This window comes from Diadema antillarum, unplaced genomic scaffold (genome assembly GCF_040938485.1).
Source record: "Diadema antillarum isolate AM-2024a unplaced genomic scaffold, OU_Dant_1.0 scf00000095, whole genome shotgun sequence".
In the NCBI taxonomy this organism is placed as follows: Eukaryota; Metazoa; Echinodermata; class Echinoidea; order Diadematoida; family Diadematidae; genus Diadema; species Diadema antillarum.
The window spans coordinates 396,268-410,955 of NW_027270984.1; the positions used below are offsets into that span (position 1 = coordinate 396,268).

The 14,688-nt window shown below is 37.6% G+C and overlaps 1 protein-coding gene across 1 annotated transcript in view; it reads right to left on the bottom strand.

Annotated features, from left to right (window-relative positions):
• Positions 1-12,905, bottom strand: part of LOC139718529 (N-acetylneuraminate (7)9-O-acetyltransferase-like) — a 51,317-nt gene extending 38,412 nt beyond the window's left edge. The window contains exons 1-4 of the mRNA XM_071630001.1: positions 12,657-12,905; positions 7,704-7,800; positions 3,114-3,234; positions 2,556-2,600 (exon numbers count right to left, since the gene is read on the bottom strand). Coding sequence (XP_071486102.1) covers positions 2,556-2,600; positions 3,114-3,234; positions 7,704-7,800; positions 12,657-12,831 — 438 coding nt within the window. The 5' untranslated portion in view covers positions 12,832-12,905. The remainder of the gene's footprint in view (positions 1-2,555; positions 2,601-3,113; positions 3,235-7,703; positions 7,801-12,656) is intronic.
• Positions 12,906-14,688: the final 1,783 nt, after the last annotated feature.

Sequence of the window (14,688 nt, forward strand, 5' to 3'; positions counted from 1 at the left end):
AGCACTTAGTGCACGGGGAGGAGGGGTAGTGGGGTATTTGCCCTGATATGGAAGATTATCACTCCTCTCAGTCAGCAATAAAGGTCCTGGCTCTCCCTCGCTACCATCCCGTCCCCTCCTAGTTGACCTAAACAATCGTATCAGAGAGTCCATCTGGATAAAGAGAACCCCCCAAAACATGAACCGTCATGGGGTGGGTACCAACTGTCTGACATTTACGACGGCACTATCATCCGGATGTCACACCTGGGTGATTGCTAATTGGCGCCAAATCTTCAGTCGCTGATTAGGCATCATTTGAGAACGATGACTGACAGCAAGTCATTGAAACTGTCACAGGTACTGTAAAAGTAGAAATTTTTGCGGTGCTGAAATGTTCGCGCATTTCGCGCAATCAGAAACTAGCATGAAAATAAAAGCAAGCAAATATTTTTGCTTGCCATATGTTCCTGCAGTTGATGTCTTAATACCGCGGAATTAAAAACACGCGAAACTCTTCTTACTGCGCCGAGCGCGAAAAATTAGTCGCGCGAAAATATCCACTTTTACAGTAAATGCAACTACTGGATGTGTTTAGAGCACCCTTTATCCATATTCATCAACCATCTTTCTGAACTTATTTTGCAGTCTCCATGCTTTTGTTTCTTGCTAGTTTCATATTGCATGAAGTGAGCGAAACTTTACACAATGTGAAAATTTCCACAGTGTACAGTACATGTATAATGGACATACTACGCCACATGCTTCTCTAGCTCAACAAATGTCTCTGTCAATATCCACCTCTCACACTGTATGAAACCTAATCACCTGTTAAATATTGTTATTTGAAGCCTATTTGGCTACGGTTCTGGGTAAAAAACTAGATGCCCACAGCAGTACACATAGAGTTTGTTTGAGATTTCTTGCATACTGTATACACTGTATACATCGCAAGGTTTATATTTTCACAAATTTTGGGTTTCTCATGTGCTACCTGTGAATTCAATAACACACAAAAATATTTACTCTGACCTTGACATGAATGGGACATGCCTACGTGTACATTTCTCTGTTCATTATGTACTGTATTCCACTATCGCAAATCTAACCACTCGCAAAATTGTCGGGGAGTCCCACTTTGTGAAAGAAATCAGACTTGCTAAATATACAATAAACTAGTACCAACACACGTCTATTAAACAATGTTGCAACCACACACACATCTAACAAGACCATGTTAAATGTGTCTGATGAAGTGATTAGTTTTCCTGAGAACCGTGCTAAATATAACCCTCGAGTCAATAGAACACAGCCCTAAATATGATCACATACTGTTGAGAGGGGACACTTCCCTTTTGGGTGTCTGGAACACATGTACATGCTCGACAGCTTACACGCTCCTCGCTAAAACCCAGCTAAACCCTTAAGCAAATACATGTATATCTAACTGCCTAATAGGTCTGATCGGGTCAAAGTATGATCTGCATGACATGTGCGAACATCCAAACAGCACTTGTGGCCATGACGTGGCTACTCATGCAGTGATAAAGGCACCCTCACTGTGCCATCATCTGTCAGAACTCTCATTACAATCAATGAAGCATTGACTACGACGAGAAAAAACAAAGCAAAACATGGTGGTAAAAATAAACCTGAAAGCCTAATGGAATCACCCATGACCTTGGATATTGAAGAAATCAATATGCATAATATCATGATACTGAGCGGAAATATTGTTACACACAGACACTTTAAGCCCCACTTTCCTGTTTTTGTTTTTGTTTTTGTTTTTGTTTGTTTTTTTTTTTTTGGGGGGGGGGGGGGGGGGGAGGGGGAGGGGGAGGAGGAGGAGGAGGATGTCTTTTTCTTTCCCCCAGAATAAAGCGAGGGTGTACATCACTTTTTTTTTTCAGGCACCTGCTTTGCCCAGTACACACATTAGTCAGCGACCATATAGGGAATTGCACTTACAGTATGGTATCTGCTTTTAAACTCAAAGGAAAGATGTGATGGGCAAAGCTGGTGGGTTTTTTTATGGCAAAAACTGGTCCCACTGAGATGCAGCTATGAGAATGCTTAGTTTCAACATGTACCAGTGAGAGACACTGGATGCCAGTTTTAAGAGTTTGGGGAGCGATACAAGTGGCAGTCATATGACCAGTCACATGACCTACATGCAGTCATGTGACTTTGTCAGCAATAAAATTATCCTTCAAGTTGTGACTGTTTTATGACTTGTCTGTTCTGCTCAGGGTTTTGCTGATGCCTCATTCCATGCAACTTGCTCTGGTTGAGAATTTCCTACTAGCAGTTCAAATCACTAAAATCTCTTCCAGTAGGCTCTAACCTCAATGCAATGCTCTATGAACACTGAGCAGCTTGTGAATTTATAAATTTAGAAATGCCAGAATTAATCAGTTACATAATGCAAAATCAAATATGAAACCATTGTTCAAAATATATACAACTACTGTACTATTAAACATGTATTTATAGTTTTTCCTTCCCTTACTTCTGCAAAATTCAATTCATGAAAACTTTGTAAGGTAAACACAAGGTTCGCATCTTGTACTTACAATGTCAGTATTAGTATCCTTTTCATGGTGGTGTATATCTGAATGCTGAAGAAAGAAGAAAAGTATAAAAGAAGAAATTGAATAAAAAATGGCAGAAATGGCACATTTGACAGGAAACAGATATGTGCATAAATCTATCCTAAATTTAGATGGCTCCATCTATAAAAGAGAATACACAAACACACAAATTGAATGATATATATAATATATGCTTTCATTACTATCCCTCAGCCCTTTTAATTAACAATCAATTACTGGTTCATCTTCACTATAAGTCAGGGAGAATCAAACTAAGGAATATAGAATAGCACTTCTTCAGAATATCATGACACTTAATTGATTAAGCAACCCCCTCCCTCCCCCCCCCCCCCCCGAAAAAAAAAAAAAAATAAGGCTCAATTATTCAAAGATGCCTTGTCATATTCGTCTAAAATATATTTAATATATCATTATCAATTCTGGCTATAGTACAGGCACCAGCACAGGTACTCCTGTCACCCCAAGATCAAAGAAACATCACCTCCAATGGCTGCAATGTCACCGGTGGATACCACTTACGACTTTTGCTTCCTCCGGCGCCTGTACGGAGGCGATGTTCAGCAGGGAGTAGAAGAGCTGCCGCATCCTGGAGTCCCCCATAATGATGATGCGCTTGTCCTTTAAACACTGTGGTGCATCTCTGAAAATATAACACCAAAAAATAAAGACATAAACAAATTGATAAGTTAAGTAGCCACTTCCTAAATGTTTGGGGTGGTAAATTTCATCTTTGAAGACTTGGCTGAAAACAAGGAAATTTAAAATCATAATGTGAGATCAAAACAAACAAATATAAGTTTCATATCATACCTTCCTTCTGTCTGAACTCTGAAGTTTTAAGAAGTGTGTGAAATTTATTTCTTTTCTATTTTAATGAATCATCTGTTGATAAGTTATCAAAACATTCTTTCATGGGTGGATTCCATTAGCACTCCAGGCAACAAAATGGGTATGCTTTAATAAAATCTGATGAAAAAAATGTGAATGACTGGTGCATTACATTTGTAAATCATGACTTACAAAGTTCTGTGACAGAACACTTCTTTCCTTGGAGTTACATATATGTACATGTATGCATATATACTACTACTAGAACAAGTCACTAATGTATGGAAAGTTATAGATAAATTTCCCTGAAAACCTTGTAACAATTAATGACAGGGAAAGGTCCTACATTATTTGTGTGTGTGTGTGTGTGCGAATAAAAGCAGAAAATGAGTGGAATAGGACAGTCACAGTTTAAGCAAAACTCCGTTCAAGGAAGTTATTGGGGTTTTTTTCAAGTTGTGATTAATCAAGCACAAACCAGCAACTCCAAAATGAACACTAAATTTAGTATGTGATTTTACCTTCCATTGCCCTGTGCATAAAAAATACCATCACAACCTCTCTGGCTTCATCATTGATGGAAAATTAATCTTTTTTTTTTTTTTTTTAATTCTATTTTTCATTCATTTATTTTTTTTATTTTATTTTTTTTTTTGCATGCAGGGGCTGTACAAAGGAATATTTACAATGATTGCATTAAGCATTCATGCATGACTGAAAATTTGCTTTTGTCACATACAGGGGAACACTACAATGTACATTTCGTATCCTACAGTACAGAGCAACTGCGGAGTGAGCTCATATGTGACATTAATCAGAGAATAGCCAATTTGTGTTCGACTGATCACAACCATATGGAATATGGCCACAGACCGTAGATATTTCCCATTACTTATACATGAGATCAAGTAGGGGCAATGATTTTTGTGGAGACTAGACGCTCTAGATCTAAATCTCAAGCCTGAATGAATTCTATATTTAAGTCAATTTGGACAAATTTTCGATGGTTATATCCCCAGCTTTGAGCCATGTTTGGTGTAGACCTACACAGGATTGATCAGCCCATCTTGTACACATACAAATGTAATGGGGCTACATCCTCATTCACATAATACAAGGATATACAATGTATTGGATGGTTGATTGTCCAATCATATTACAGAATTCTCTATCAGTAAATTATGGTAAATTCATTTGGCAATGTTCTCATTCATGAACTACCGTATAAGCTGTCATTTTCATGTACAGATATTTTGCGAATGGGGAGGTCAAGGTCATTTTCCCAGATATTGTTTTCACATTGAACACGGAGGCTATCGTAAGTACACTACCCTACCACATGGTGACATTATGGCGTGCTGTGAAATTCACAGTCCAACAGTGATTTGTGAAATTTGCCAATATCAAACCCTTGCAAAAATATTACAGCTTTTACAGTACTGTGATATTTCTGGCCTGAAAGTACACTTCTTTGAGGTACTGTTCAAGCACTGTATATGTCACTGCACATAATAAAAATGCACATCTCCCATTGGGAGAAGACAAGGAGCGTACCAGATCATGTGAGAAATATGAACGGTGGTATTTTGTGGCTTCTGTAAATATTGCACAGCATTTTGCAAGGTATTTAAATTCACATCATGAAATACTATAAAAGCAGATATTTTTGCAAGAGTAACTTTTCGATTATAGCACAAGGCCAGGTTAGATGATTTTTGCGCATTTTCAATTCCAAGGAATCAGGACATCAAGAATAGGAACATACATGTATGCCCTTCAGTGTTGAATAGTAAGCTTTTATTTTCGCACTAGCTCTTGGTTGCAAGCCCGAAATGCACAACAATTTCAACACTGCAAAAATTTCCACTTTTACAGTACCATGTCAGCGTTTTTAAGCATACTTGTAAGTGTGAATGACCCTAATCTTACCCTTTCATCTGTGAGTGAAAATATTTGACATGTTTGGGGAAAAAAAAAAACCACACGGACAACAACTGTCTGGGGCTTTACGGTACTAGCAAACCCACAGAGCGGTCTTACTGTATGCAGAGTGCAAATTGGACTTTTAGATGGAAACATGATAACAACATCCTGGTTAATATTTGCTAATCACTTAAAAACCTCCATAGCTGTATACATGTAAGTCTGATTGGTACTTTGATCATTCTTCTTGGTAGTGAAGAAGGGAACTCATGTATGCAAATTGCTTCAGGTACATGTATCATTTTTACCGGTACATTAAAGGTCTTCAAGGCATCATTTACCACTTGCAGATGAAATAAAAACCCAGCATTAGTGCTTCAAAATAGTTTCTAAATGTGAGTTAGGGATAGAAACAACCAACTGTAAAATTTTGAACCATTATAAGTGATGTCAAGTATTGTTAAATATACAAAATGTGAACAATAATTATAATGAAAATGTTTCCAGACTAAACCGTCTACAGTTATGGTTTAATGAGAAAAATAGTGATATCTCCTTACATTTTAGACTTTATTGCAAACATTTTATATATATGGTAGTACCGGTATGTTTTGTGATACTATTGACCTACACATATGCATCAAAATGATATCTTAAACATTTCTAAATCACACTGCTCCCTAAGGTAAACAGAACCTGAACTGCCTTACATAGAATATTTCATTATCATATTTCACTTTTTCTTTTGAGACGCTGCAAATTCGATGAAAGCTCAGACCAAAATATAACTATGTAAATTTCAGCCCGATTACACTTGATAAGCTGATTATTTATAAAAACTCTTAAAGAAGTACATATTTTGAAGGAAAATTCTACCATTGGCAATGTATTCTAGACCAATTTCATGCTTCTTGGAAAATTATGACATAATAGATGGCATGCATTATGCCTAGATAAGTACTCTTTTTATCGATGGTAGAGCTACACACAAACCTTACATCATTCGTTTTGTTTGGTGTTATTCTTTTTTTTATCATTATACAGCATTTACATCAAGCCATAGTTCTAATTTCCTCCGCTGTCGCTAATTTCTTTTTTGTATGTCTTTTTAAACATATATATATTTTTTCTTCTTCTTCTTCTTCTTCTTCTTCTTCTTCTTTTTTTGTTCACAGAAAAATAATGCATTGCAAACAGGAGAGAACAAATCTTGTCCAGATGAATAGCAGGGTCGCTAAACAAATAACCCTGGCCATTCACCGGACATCAATGGCCTTGGCATTGTATGAAATCAAAGCTTTATGGTTACTCCCTGACAAACCACACCCATCTGGGAAATTCACATCCAATGTACTCTTGTGTACTATGAGCATGGAGCTACTACTTTAAAATTTAGCATCCTGTTCAAAAGAAGCAAGGGGAAATTTTGCCACCATGATAATGTGTCTATCTTCTGTTAGTCCTGAAACCAGCTAATTTTTACATGACTGCATTGAGATGACAGAGAAGATATTGATATAGGTCCGCCACCCATCGTAGGATATAAGCTCTTTCATTTGAGAGGTCATAGAATAGAAACTTTCATAGCAAAAAGAGAACTGTATTAAATATGCATGGTACATGCAGTAACAGATGTACATAAATTGTAATATAATGTATACACAGCCTGTTGATCACCAGGAGTGCTTGAATTAAATAAAATTCAACTTCACAAGGAATAAGATCCTTAAAACTGTCTTTTATTGCTTTTATAAATTACATTATTAGTGTTAATCCAATATGAATAAAAAAAGTGTATGAAATCAAATCATAAAGTGTAAGGGACATGTGTAAACTGTATGTCCAAGATAATTTGAACAGATCATAAAACTTGTTATTCATCTGCAGGTTACCCCTGCTTGATTGATAGAATTGTACAAAATGTGTCATTCTATATGAAACAATCAATGTGTCATATATGAAATCATACAATGCATGTCAAAGGCGATATAAAAGGATTGTAAACATTTCTATTTAAAATATCGTCGCTGGGGTGATAAGACCTTGCATCTCAAATTTTGGTGAAAATGACTTTTTGGTCAGATAATCAGTTTAGTGATATCCTGTCCAATCCCCAGCTGTCTTACAAAAAAACAAAACAAAACAAAACAAAACAAAAAAACACCACTGTGGCATGTCACTCCCAAGTCTATCCCATTGGATATTGTGTTTTGGCTGCCATGTTGTTTTTTGTTGTTGTTAGGTTTTTGGGGGTTTTTTTTTGGTTTTGTTTTGTTTTTGTTTGTTTGGTTTTTTTTGCTTTCCTTGACATTTGACATTGATGCCACCCCTGCTTGAATGACTGGAATGCCATCTTACTTGATCGAATAGTGGTGCAGGGTACATCCCTCAGGTTGCCAAGTTCCTGGTCCCAGATAAGCCCCGCCTTCAAAGAGGGCAGAGCAGGAGTCGTATGCTGTCGAGAGAGATGAAGACCGATTAATGGAATGCGGCAGGTTGCTAGGCAACAAAATGGCATCCATGGGATAAATGAAAAAAAAAAAAGAAGAAGTCCTGGCATGAAATATTGATATACAAAGTTTACTCAAATTGATGACACTTGCTACTAGCCCTTGGCCATGTTGCATGAAAAGATGCCGTCAGACATCGAACACAAGTCAGGCATCAGCCAATCAGAATTGAGTACATTCAGAGACTTTTGTTTGATTCACTGACTTATGTTCGATCTAAACTTTTGTACAACATGGTTTAGATCTCTAACTACCAGTGTACGTTAGACAGACTGATCTAAATAGATAAAATGTTGCTTCATAAACAGTGTTGTACAAGCAGATGGCTAAAAAGATTGATGAGACTTACAATGTACATCTATTACAAGTCGATAAACTATCAAAGGAAATCTGGAAATACGATGGACAATGCACTTCAGGATCAAGTAAGGGTGCTTTGACTGTTGTGCACATTAAACTGGGAAACCTCTGCTCTCCACACAATCACTATATCCGAAGGACATTTAAGCCTCCATTTACATTTTGATGAAACTCATTGATTCTGATGTCCTACCAAAGATATGAAGCTGTAAGTCTAGATGCACAAAGAATATATTTCCCAACCTATTTTTGTCCATTACACCAAATGAAATTTTGACTCAACTTATACCTTTATATACAAGTCTAGAGAAAAATGATTGAAGATGTGTGATAAGAATCAGAGAAGAATAAAGGTTATTCCCTCATCAATATACCCCTCTGTACACCCTTGAGATTCTCACTTTATGTTGATTTGTACATGTGTTGATGTGTTCTGGAGTACATTTGTATTTCACATGTCCACAATTAAAGAAAGAGCTCAAATATGTAAATGAGCAAGGAACCATTGGACCACTGGATCTAGGCACCCTCCACCTGCTGTAAGACTGAGTCCTAGCTAGGACTAGGCGATGAGAGTACAGTCCCTGGCAAAAGGCCACAACCACCGTTGCTAGTAGACTTGAACTACAACCTTTTGTAGAGGCCTCACAATTGAGAGTCCATAGTTTCATCCGCCAAGCCAAAAGGGGATCCCATGTATCGGCACTGGAATCACATTATGTCTTGCTGAATTGATTTGCTTTGATTAGCAGTTGGATTAAAAAAATATATATATGTATACTGGAACATTGCTCTTTGATTTCATTTTTACAACTTTATACATGAAAGACTCAGGACTTCAACTTGCTCGTGAGGCAGTAATCTTTCATTTCCCATGTTATCCTGCTACACAGTAATTCATTAATCCAAAATAGTGATTACAAAATGTACATGTTAAAGTACATTATGGCTCATCATCTACAATGAAAATGTGCACGCTCTTGCATGTAAATTGAGCTCAGTTGGTCCCATGGGTTGTTAGCTTACAAGAGTTTACTCATTGCTTCCTTGGCAAGCATGTAAAACATATCATATTGAATACTAATTAAACTTCAAATATCAAGATGCTTTGTTTTTGTTTTTATTTTGTTTTTATTGTTTCTTTGCTAGTGCCCATGATGCCTAATATCTTTCAGAGGCGGATTCATGCTCTAGATGAATAAAAAATAGGTCAAAAGACTAAAGGACAGGCGCAACTAAATATTTCTGGTGCCACTTTCAGGTTTCATTTAATTTTTTTCGTTTTATTTCTTTTGATTTTAGCAAAAATATAAAGGGGGGAAAGGGGGGGGGACATGCGCCGGTTGCGCCCCCCCCCCCCCCCTTTTTGGATCCGCCACTGCTTGATGCCATGAAAACACATTAAGTGGCCATGAGCTTATAAATTACACACGTGGCATTCAAGTCGGGGGGGGGGGGGGGGATCGAACACATGTGAACATCGATTAATAAAGTCCATAATATTATCATCACATGTTGACATTCAGCACAGTATACCTCCACAAAATGGCAAACACAGAACCAATGAACCTGCAGCTGCAAGGTGCACACCATGCATGCCATTTTCAGACTAGACTGTTTGTTGTATTGAAGAGAAATCAAATATTGGCTCCGAGTGAGTCACACATCAAGGGTTTTACTACATGTACTCTGGTACTGCAATCGGTGGTACATATTACAGGAAACAAGAACCTTTGGTGAACTTTCAAAGAGCTACAATTTGTATAAATTGTATTAGGAGAGAATTTAATTTGACCTTGAATTCACAAAAGGGGGACAGGAATGGAAATTATTCATTTTCCAGTCCATACACCGAGTGGGACGGATTCGAAAAGAGAGAGAGAGAAAAAAAAATGAAAATTTTTGTATCCCTTTGTAATCAATCACTTACAGTGTATAGGCAGTGTTTTGATTGCAGTTTTTGAGGAAATGGTGTTGAATACTCCCATTCTGTACATGCCATACTATATACAGTGAACCCCTAGGACAGAAGTCAGAGCAACAAGTGTAAACCAGTTCAAAAGTATCCTCGAGAAATGCTGGAACAGCCATCCCCAAAAGTATAGCACATATCAGAGGGATAGTGAAACCTGGAGGGGCAAATAAGCAATGCTTTACATCTCCCAAGTTTTTTCCAAGTAAGTAGTGTTTCTTCATGTCCTTTTTGAACATTTGTCCCTTTCTCAGAAAGTATGGACTCTCTTTTTTGAAGTTTTGGGAGAGAAATATAGTAAAATACACTATGTAGTACGAATAATCATATTTTTTCATACGGCCATTTTGAAAAACATCACTATTCACTAATTTCTTGAAATCACGGACCATGAAAGAGCTCATTGGATAAGACCACATCAGTTCAAATCTCTTAACAGTAAAAGAGCTATGCCCTTGCAGAAGGCACTTTGTTGGCACTGGTACAGTTCACAGTGACTGCCTCAGCTCATCAAGTAGGTGTTCTACGGTCAATATCATTGACCGAAAGATCGGTCTGTAACTCGGTTGTCGGGGATGTTCCGCGAAGACTGCGTATGGCTTCACGGATCCCCTCGGAGGAGAAGCGATAAAATAAAAAAATGATTAAAAGACTCCTCCAGACAGACCGATTTTTCTGTCTACAGTACTACATTCACAACTACACAAGATGCTGGTCAGTGGTAATGATGCATGTGGCCGTGAGTAAATTTCTTGAACAATCCCAATACTGTTACTAGTGTATACTGTAAAACATAACATATTCGCGGCATGAAAATTTCGCAAATTGGAGCCGACAGCCTTTCTTACAACACGAAATTTTCACTGGCATCCAATGCATATTGTGTAGGCAAGAATTTTTGCATGCATTTTAATTTCACTAAGTTTGGTGCTCGCGAAGATTGTGAAATTAAAATGCACGCGAACATTCCTTGGTTTTAGTACTTTTACAGTAACCTGTTATTTTCACGTACAGATATTTTCGCGAATGAGGAGGTCACTGACATTTTCGCAAGATGTTGTTTTCACGAGATTGACTCCGAGGCTGTCATAAGTGCACCGCCACCAATGCCTGTCAATTCGAGATATTTTGGCATGTTGTTAAATTTGCAATCCAACAGTGATTCGCGAAATTCCCAATAATCAAACCCTTGCGAAAATAACAAAGGTCTTTTTATAGAGCCTACATTAATCATGTCTTGATCCCACTACATATCATGACCCGATAACAGATCCCTAGCCTAGCCTGGTATTCTTATTTGGATCTAACGTTAGGCCCTAGCCTAGTAAGTTAGTAGTAGAAGTTGTGCTGAAGTGAGAAGCCAAATTTAGCCCTCTGAAACCCAGGATAGCCAGCCCTATATCTGCCTATAGTTGGATGTACAGGATGTCTCAGATCTGTACTGTATATTTAGCAATAGTCAATTTACAATATTTACAATGGTCAATACTAACATTCACCAACTTAATAGTCGTTTTAATACTATAGACTAGGCCGAATCGAGTAAGTTTAAAGGACAAGTTCACCTTCATAAACATAAGGATTGAGAGAATGTAGCAAAATTAGTAGAACACATCATTGAAAGTTTGAGGAAAATTGGACAATCCGTTCAAAAGTTATGAATTTTTGAAGTTTTTGTGCAGTAACTGCTGGATGAGAAGACTACTGCAGTGTGTGAATAACTTACATCGTTGTAGATGTCACATGCGTACAACAATATAGAGAAAATATAAAGAGAATTTCACAAAATTTCATCTTTTGAAAAAAGTACACATTCCCCCGACTCGTTACCGACAAATGTTATGGGTAATATTATTCCCCCTGCCTTTAGAAAGAGGCAAGTCAAGTGCTCTATTATTATGCGAAAAAAAGTGAAATTATGTTGAATTTTCTTTACATTTTCTTTATACTGTTGTACGCATATGACTCACAAGCTGTAGTAGTCTCCTCATCCAGTGGTTCCAACACAAAAATTTTAAAAATTCATAACTTTTGCATCGATTGTCCAATTTTCCTCAAACTTTCACTGATGTGTTCTACCAATATTGTTGCATTCTCTCAATCCTTATGTTTATGAAGGTGAACTTGTCCTTTAATACCAAATTTACACCAATACCAAATAAATCCATTCCTGTTTTCCCCTAGGCCTACTAGATCTAGAGCACACACACCAATGTTTATTTGGCAATTGTGAGACCGATAATATAGGGCCGTAAAGTGCACAATTGCCGTTTATTTTCTTGATAGGTTAAGTGAAACAGTAACTCTGAACACAGAAGGATAAAAAGACGGCCGGGCCGGGTGGTGGCTGGCGGACCATCGAGCTGGCGGACCATCGAGCTGGCGGACCATCGGCTCGGGGTAGCCGCCGCTGTCGCGTCGCCGCGGACTGGCTCCACGGTGGTCTCTAGTACTACAAATTGTACTTACGATTCCAGTGTCGCCGCAGAGAGTGACCGGCGAGAAGAAGTAGAACGAGGATAAATGCGACCCGTTTAGCATTTGTCTCGTTGAAAACGTCAAATGGATGCCAGTCTTCATGATGTGATTCTGTCGGACTGGGAGATGTCGATGGCTGACCGTTAGCTTTTGGAACTGTTGCCATTTTCACCCGTACATTACACACAGGATGTTCAGCTAGCGATCGGGAAAGTTCCGGGTCTCAGCTCGCTATGCTCATTTGACAGTGTTTGATACGTGTACCATGCGTAGCATCATACACAGCGCCAGTTCACGCAAGTTGAATCACAAACAGTATGGAACGCCACAGGTGCAGCTTGTTCGTCCCGTGTCATGTTCAAGAGATACCAACGTCAGTAAGCCTAACTCTTGTGACAAACTTCCCCGAAAAACAAACAAACAAACAAACAGAATGTTGTTGTTGTTGTTGTTGTTTTGGTTTTAATGGCGTGTATCACTCAAGATTGAGTATCAAGAAGAAGAAGAAAGTAGGCCTACACAAGGCTTGTCTCAGATATACATCGATCAGATTTGCATCGATCAGTAACACCCCTGAGGCTGATGTTATGTTTTCTTTTAATGATTATGTTTATTTGCAGTTTTCTTTTTAGAACAGTGTATCTAATAGATGAGCCTCTATAGTTCATTGTACAGAATAATTTGCAAAAAGATGAAAAATTTATAGGGAGGAGGTAGGCCTACACAATAACTAGCGTTTGTGGCTCTGTTTACAGTATAAGATTTGAGGTTTGGTTACCTAACTTCATCAGGAGGAAAGGGGAATGAGAGGGTTGGAAAATGGAGAGATATAGAGAGAGAGGTGATGAACGTGAAATTCTGAATGATGAAGAGAATCACTTGTGTAAATCGTTCATATTGTTTTGTTTTGTTTTTCTTTTATAATGTCGAGCATTGGTATTAGGATAAGAAAAAAGTTGGAGAGAAGAGAAAACGACAGAGGAAAAGCTCATAGGGATAGCATAAAAGATGACTATCGTAACTAAACTAAGAATAAAGATACTAGTATACTCAAAGGACTCTTCTTTTTTTAACTGACATCTCCATGCATACACAGGAAATGAGATAAGACATACTGTAGAGGGTATACGGGGCGCTGTTTCATAAAGATTGAAGTTGCATTAATCTCAAATTGCGTTTCATTAACAACTTTGCGATTGATCGCAAGCAATGCTCAATCTACTTAAAGTTATACACTGTACTTGATTTTTCTTGAAATCAAGCACAGGCCTTAAGTGTCTTTATGAAACAGGACTTACGCTCAATATTGAATTTACACTCGATTCACCAAGTTACGCTCACTAAATCGAGCATAAGATCAATCGCAACTCTTTATGAAACATGCCGGCTCCTTAGCAGCCATGTGAATTCATCTCCATCAATAGTAAAAAAGAAAAAAGAAAAAAAAAAAGGAGTGTGATTATAGGCCAACTGGACTTTCGTGAAAGTGTATAGTACAAATTTGTATGTTATTCATAAATCAGGCTAATAAAAATCGTACTTCTGCGCTGTCCAAAAGGAAAACTAGCATAAAAGAAGCAATAGAGGGTGCTCTTAAAACTAATCCTGCTTCGACCTAAGAACCAAAGTGTAACAAAAAAGTGAAGAACAAAAAGGAAGACGAAGGAGGAGGAGGAGGAGAAAAAGAAGAAGAAGAAGAATTAAGAAGATTATAAAACGAGAAGAAGAAGGTGAAGATCGTTCCAAAATTTAGGGTCAATAATACTTCTATATTTTATTGTATACACGTTGTAGATGAGAGAAAATTATAATTTAACAACGATATAAAGGGACTCATTGGAAAGTCTTATCATTATAAAAACGTGAAATACAAAATATGGTATCTCATCTCTGTAGATCTCATGACAGGTATAAATGAAAACAGGTTTCGACATGTCTTAACACCCTAGTAATGAAATACCAATTGATTTCTTCAAAATGTATTGTTGATTTTTTTCTTCAAACAAACCTTGCTAAATTTCGT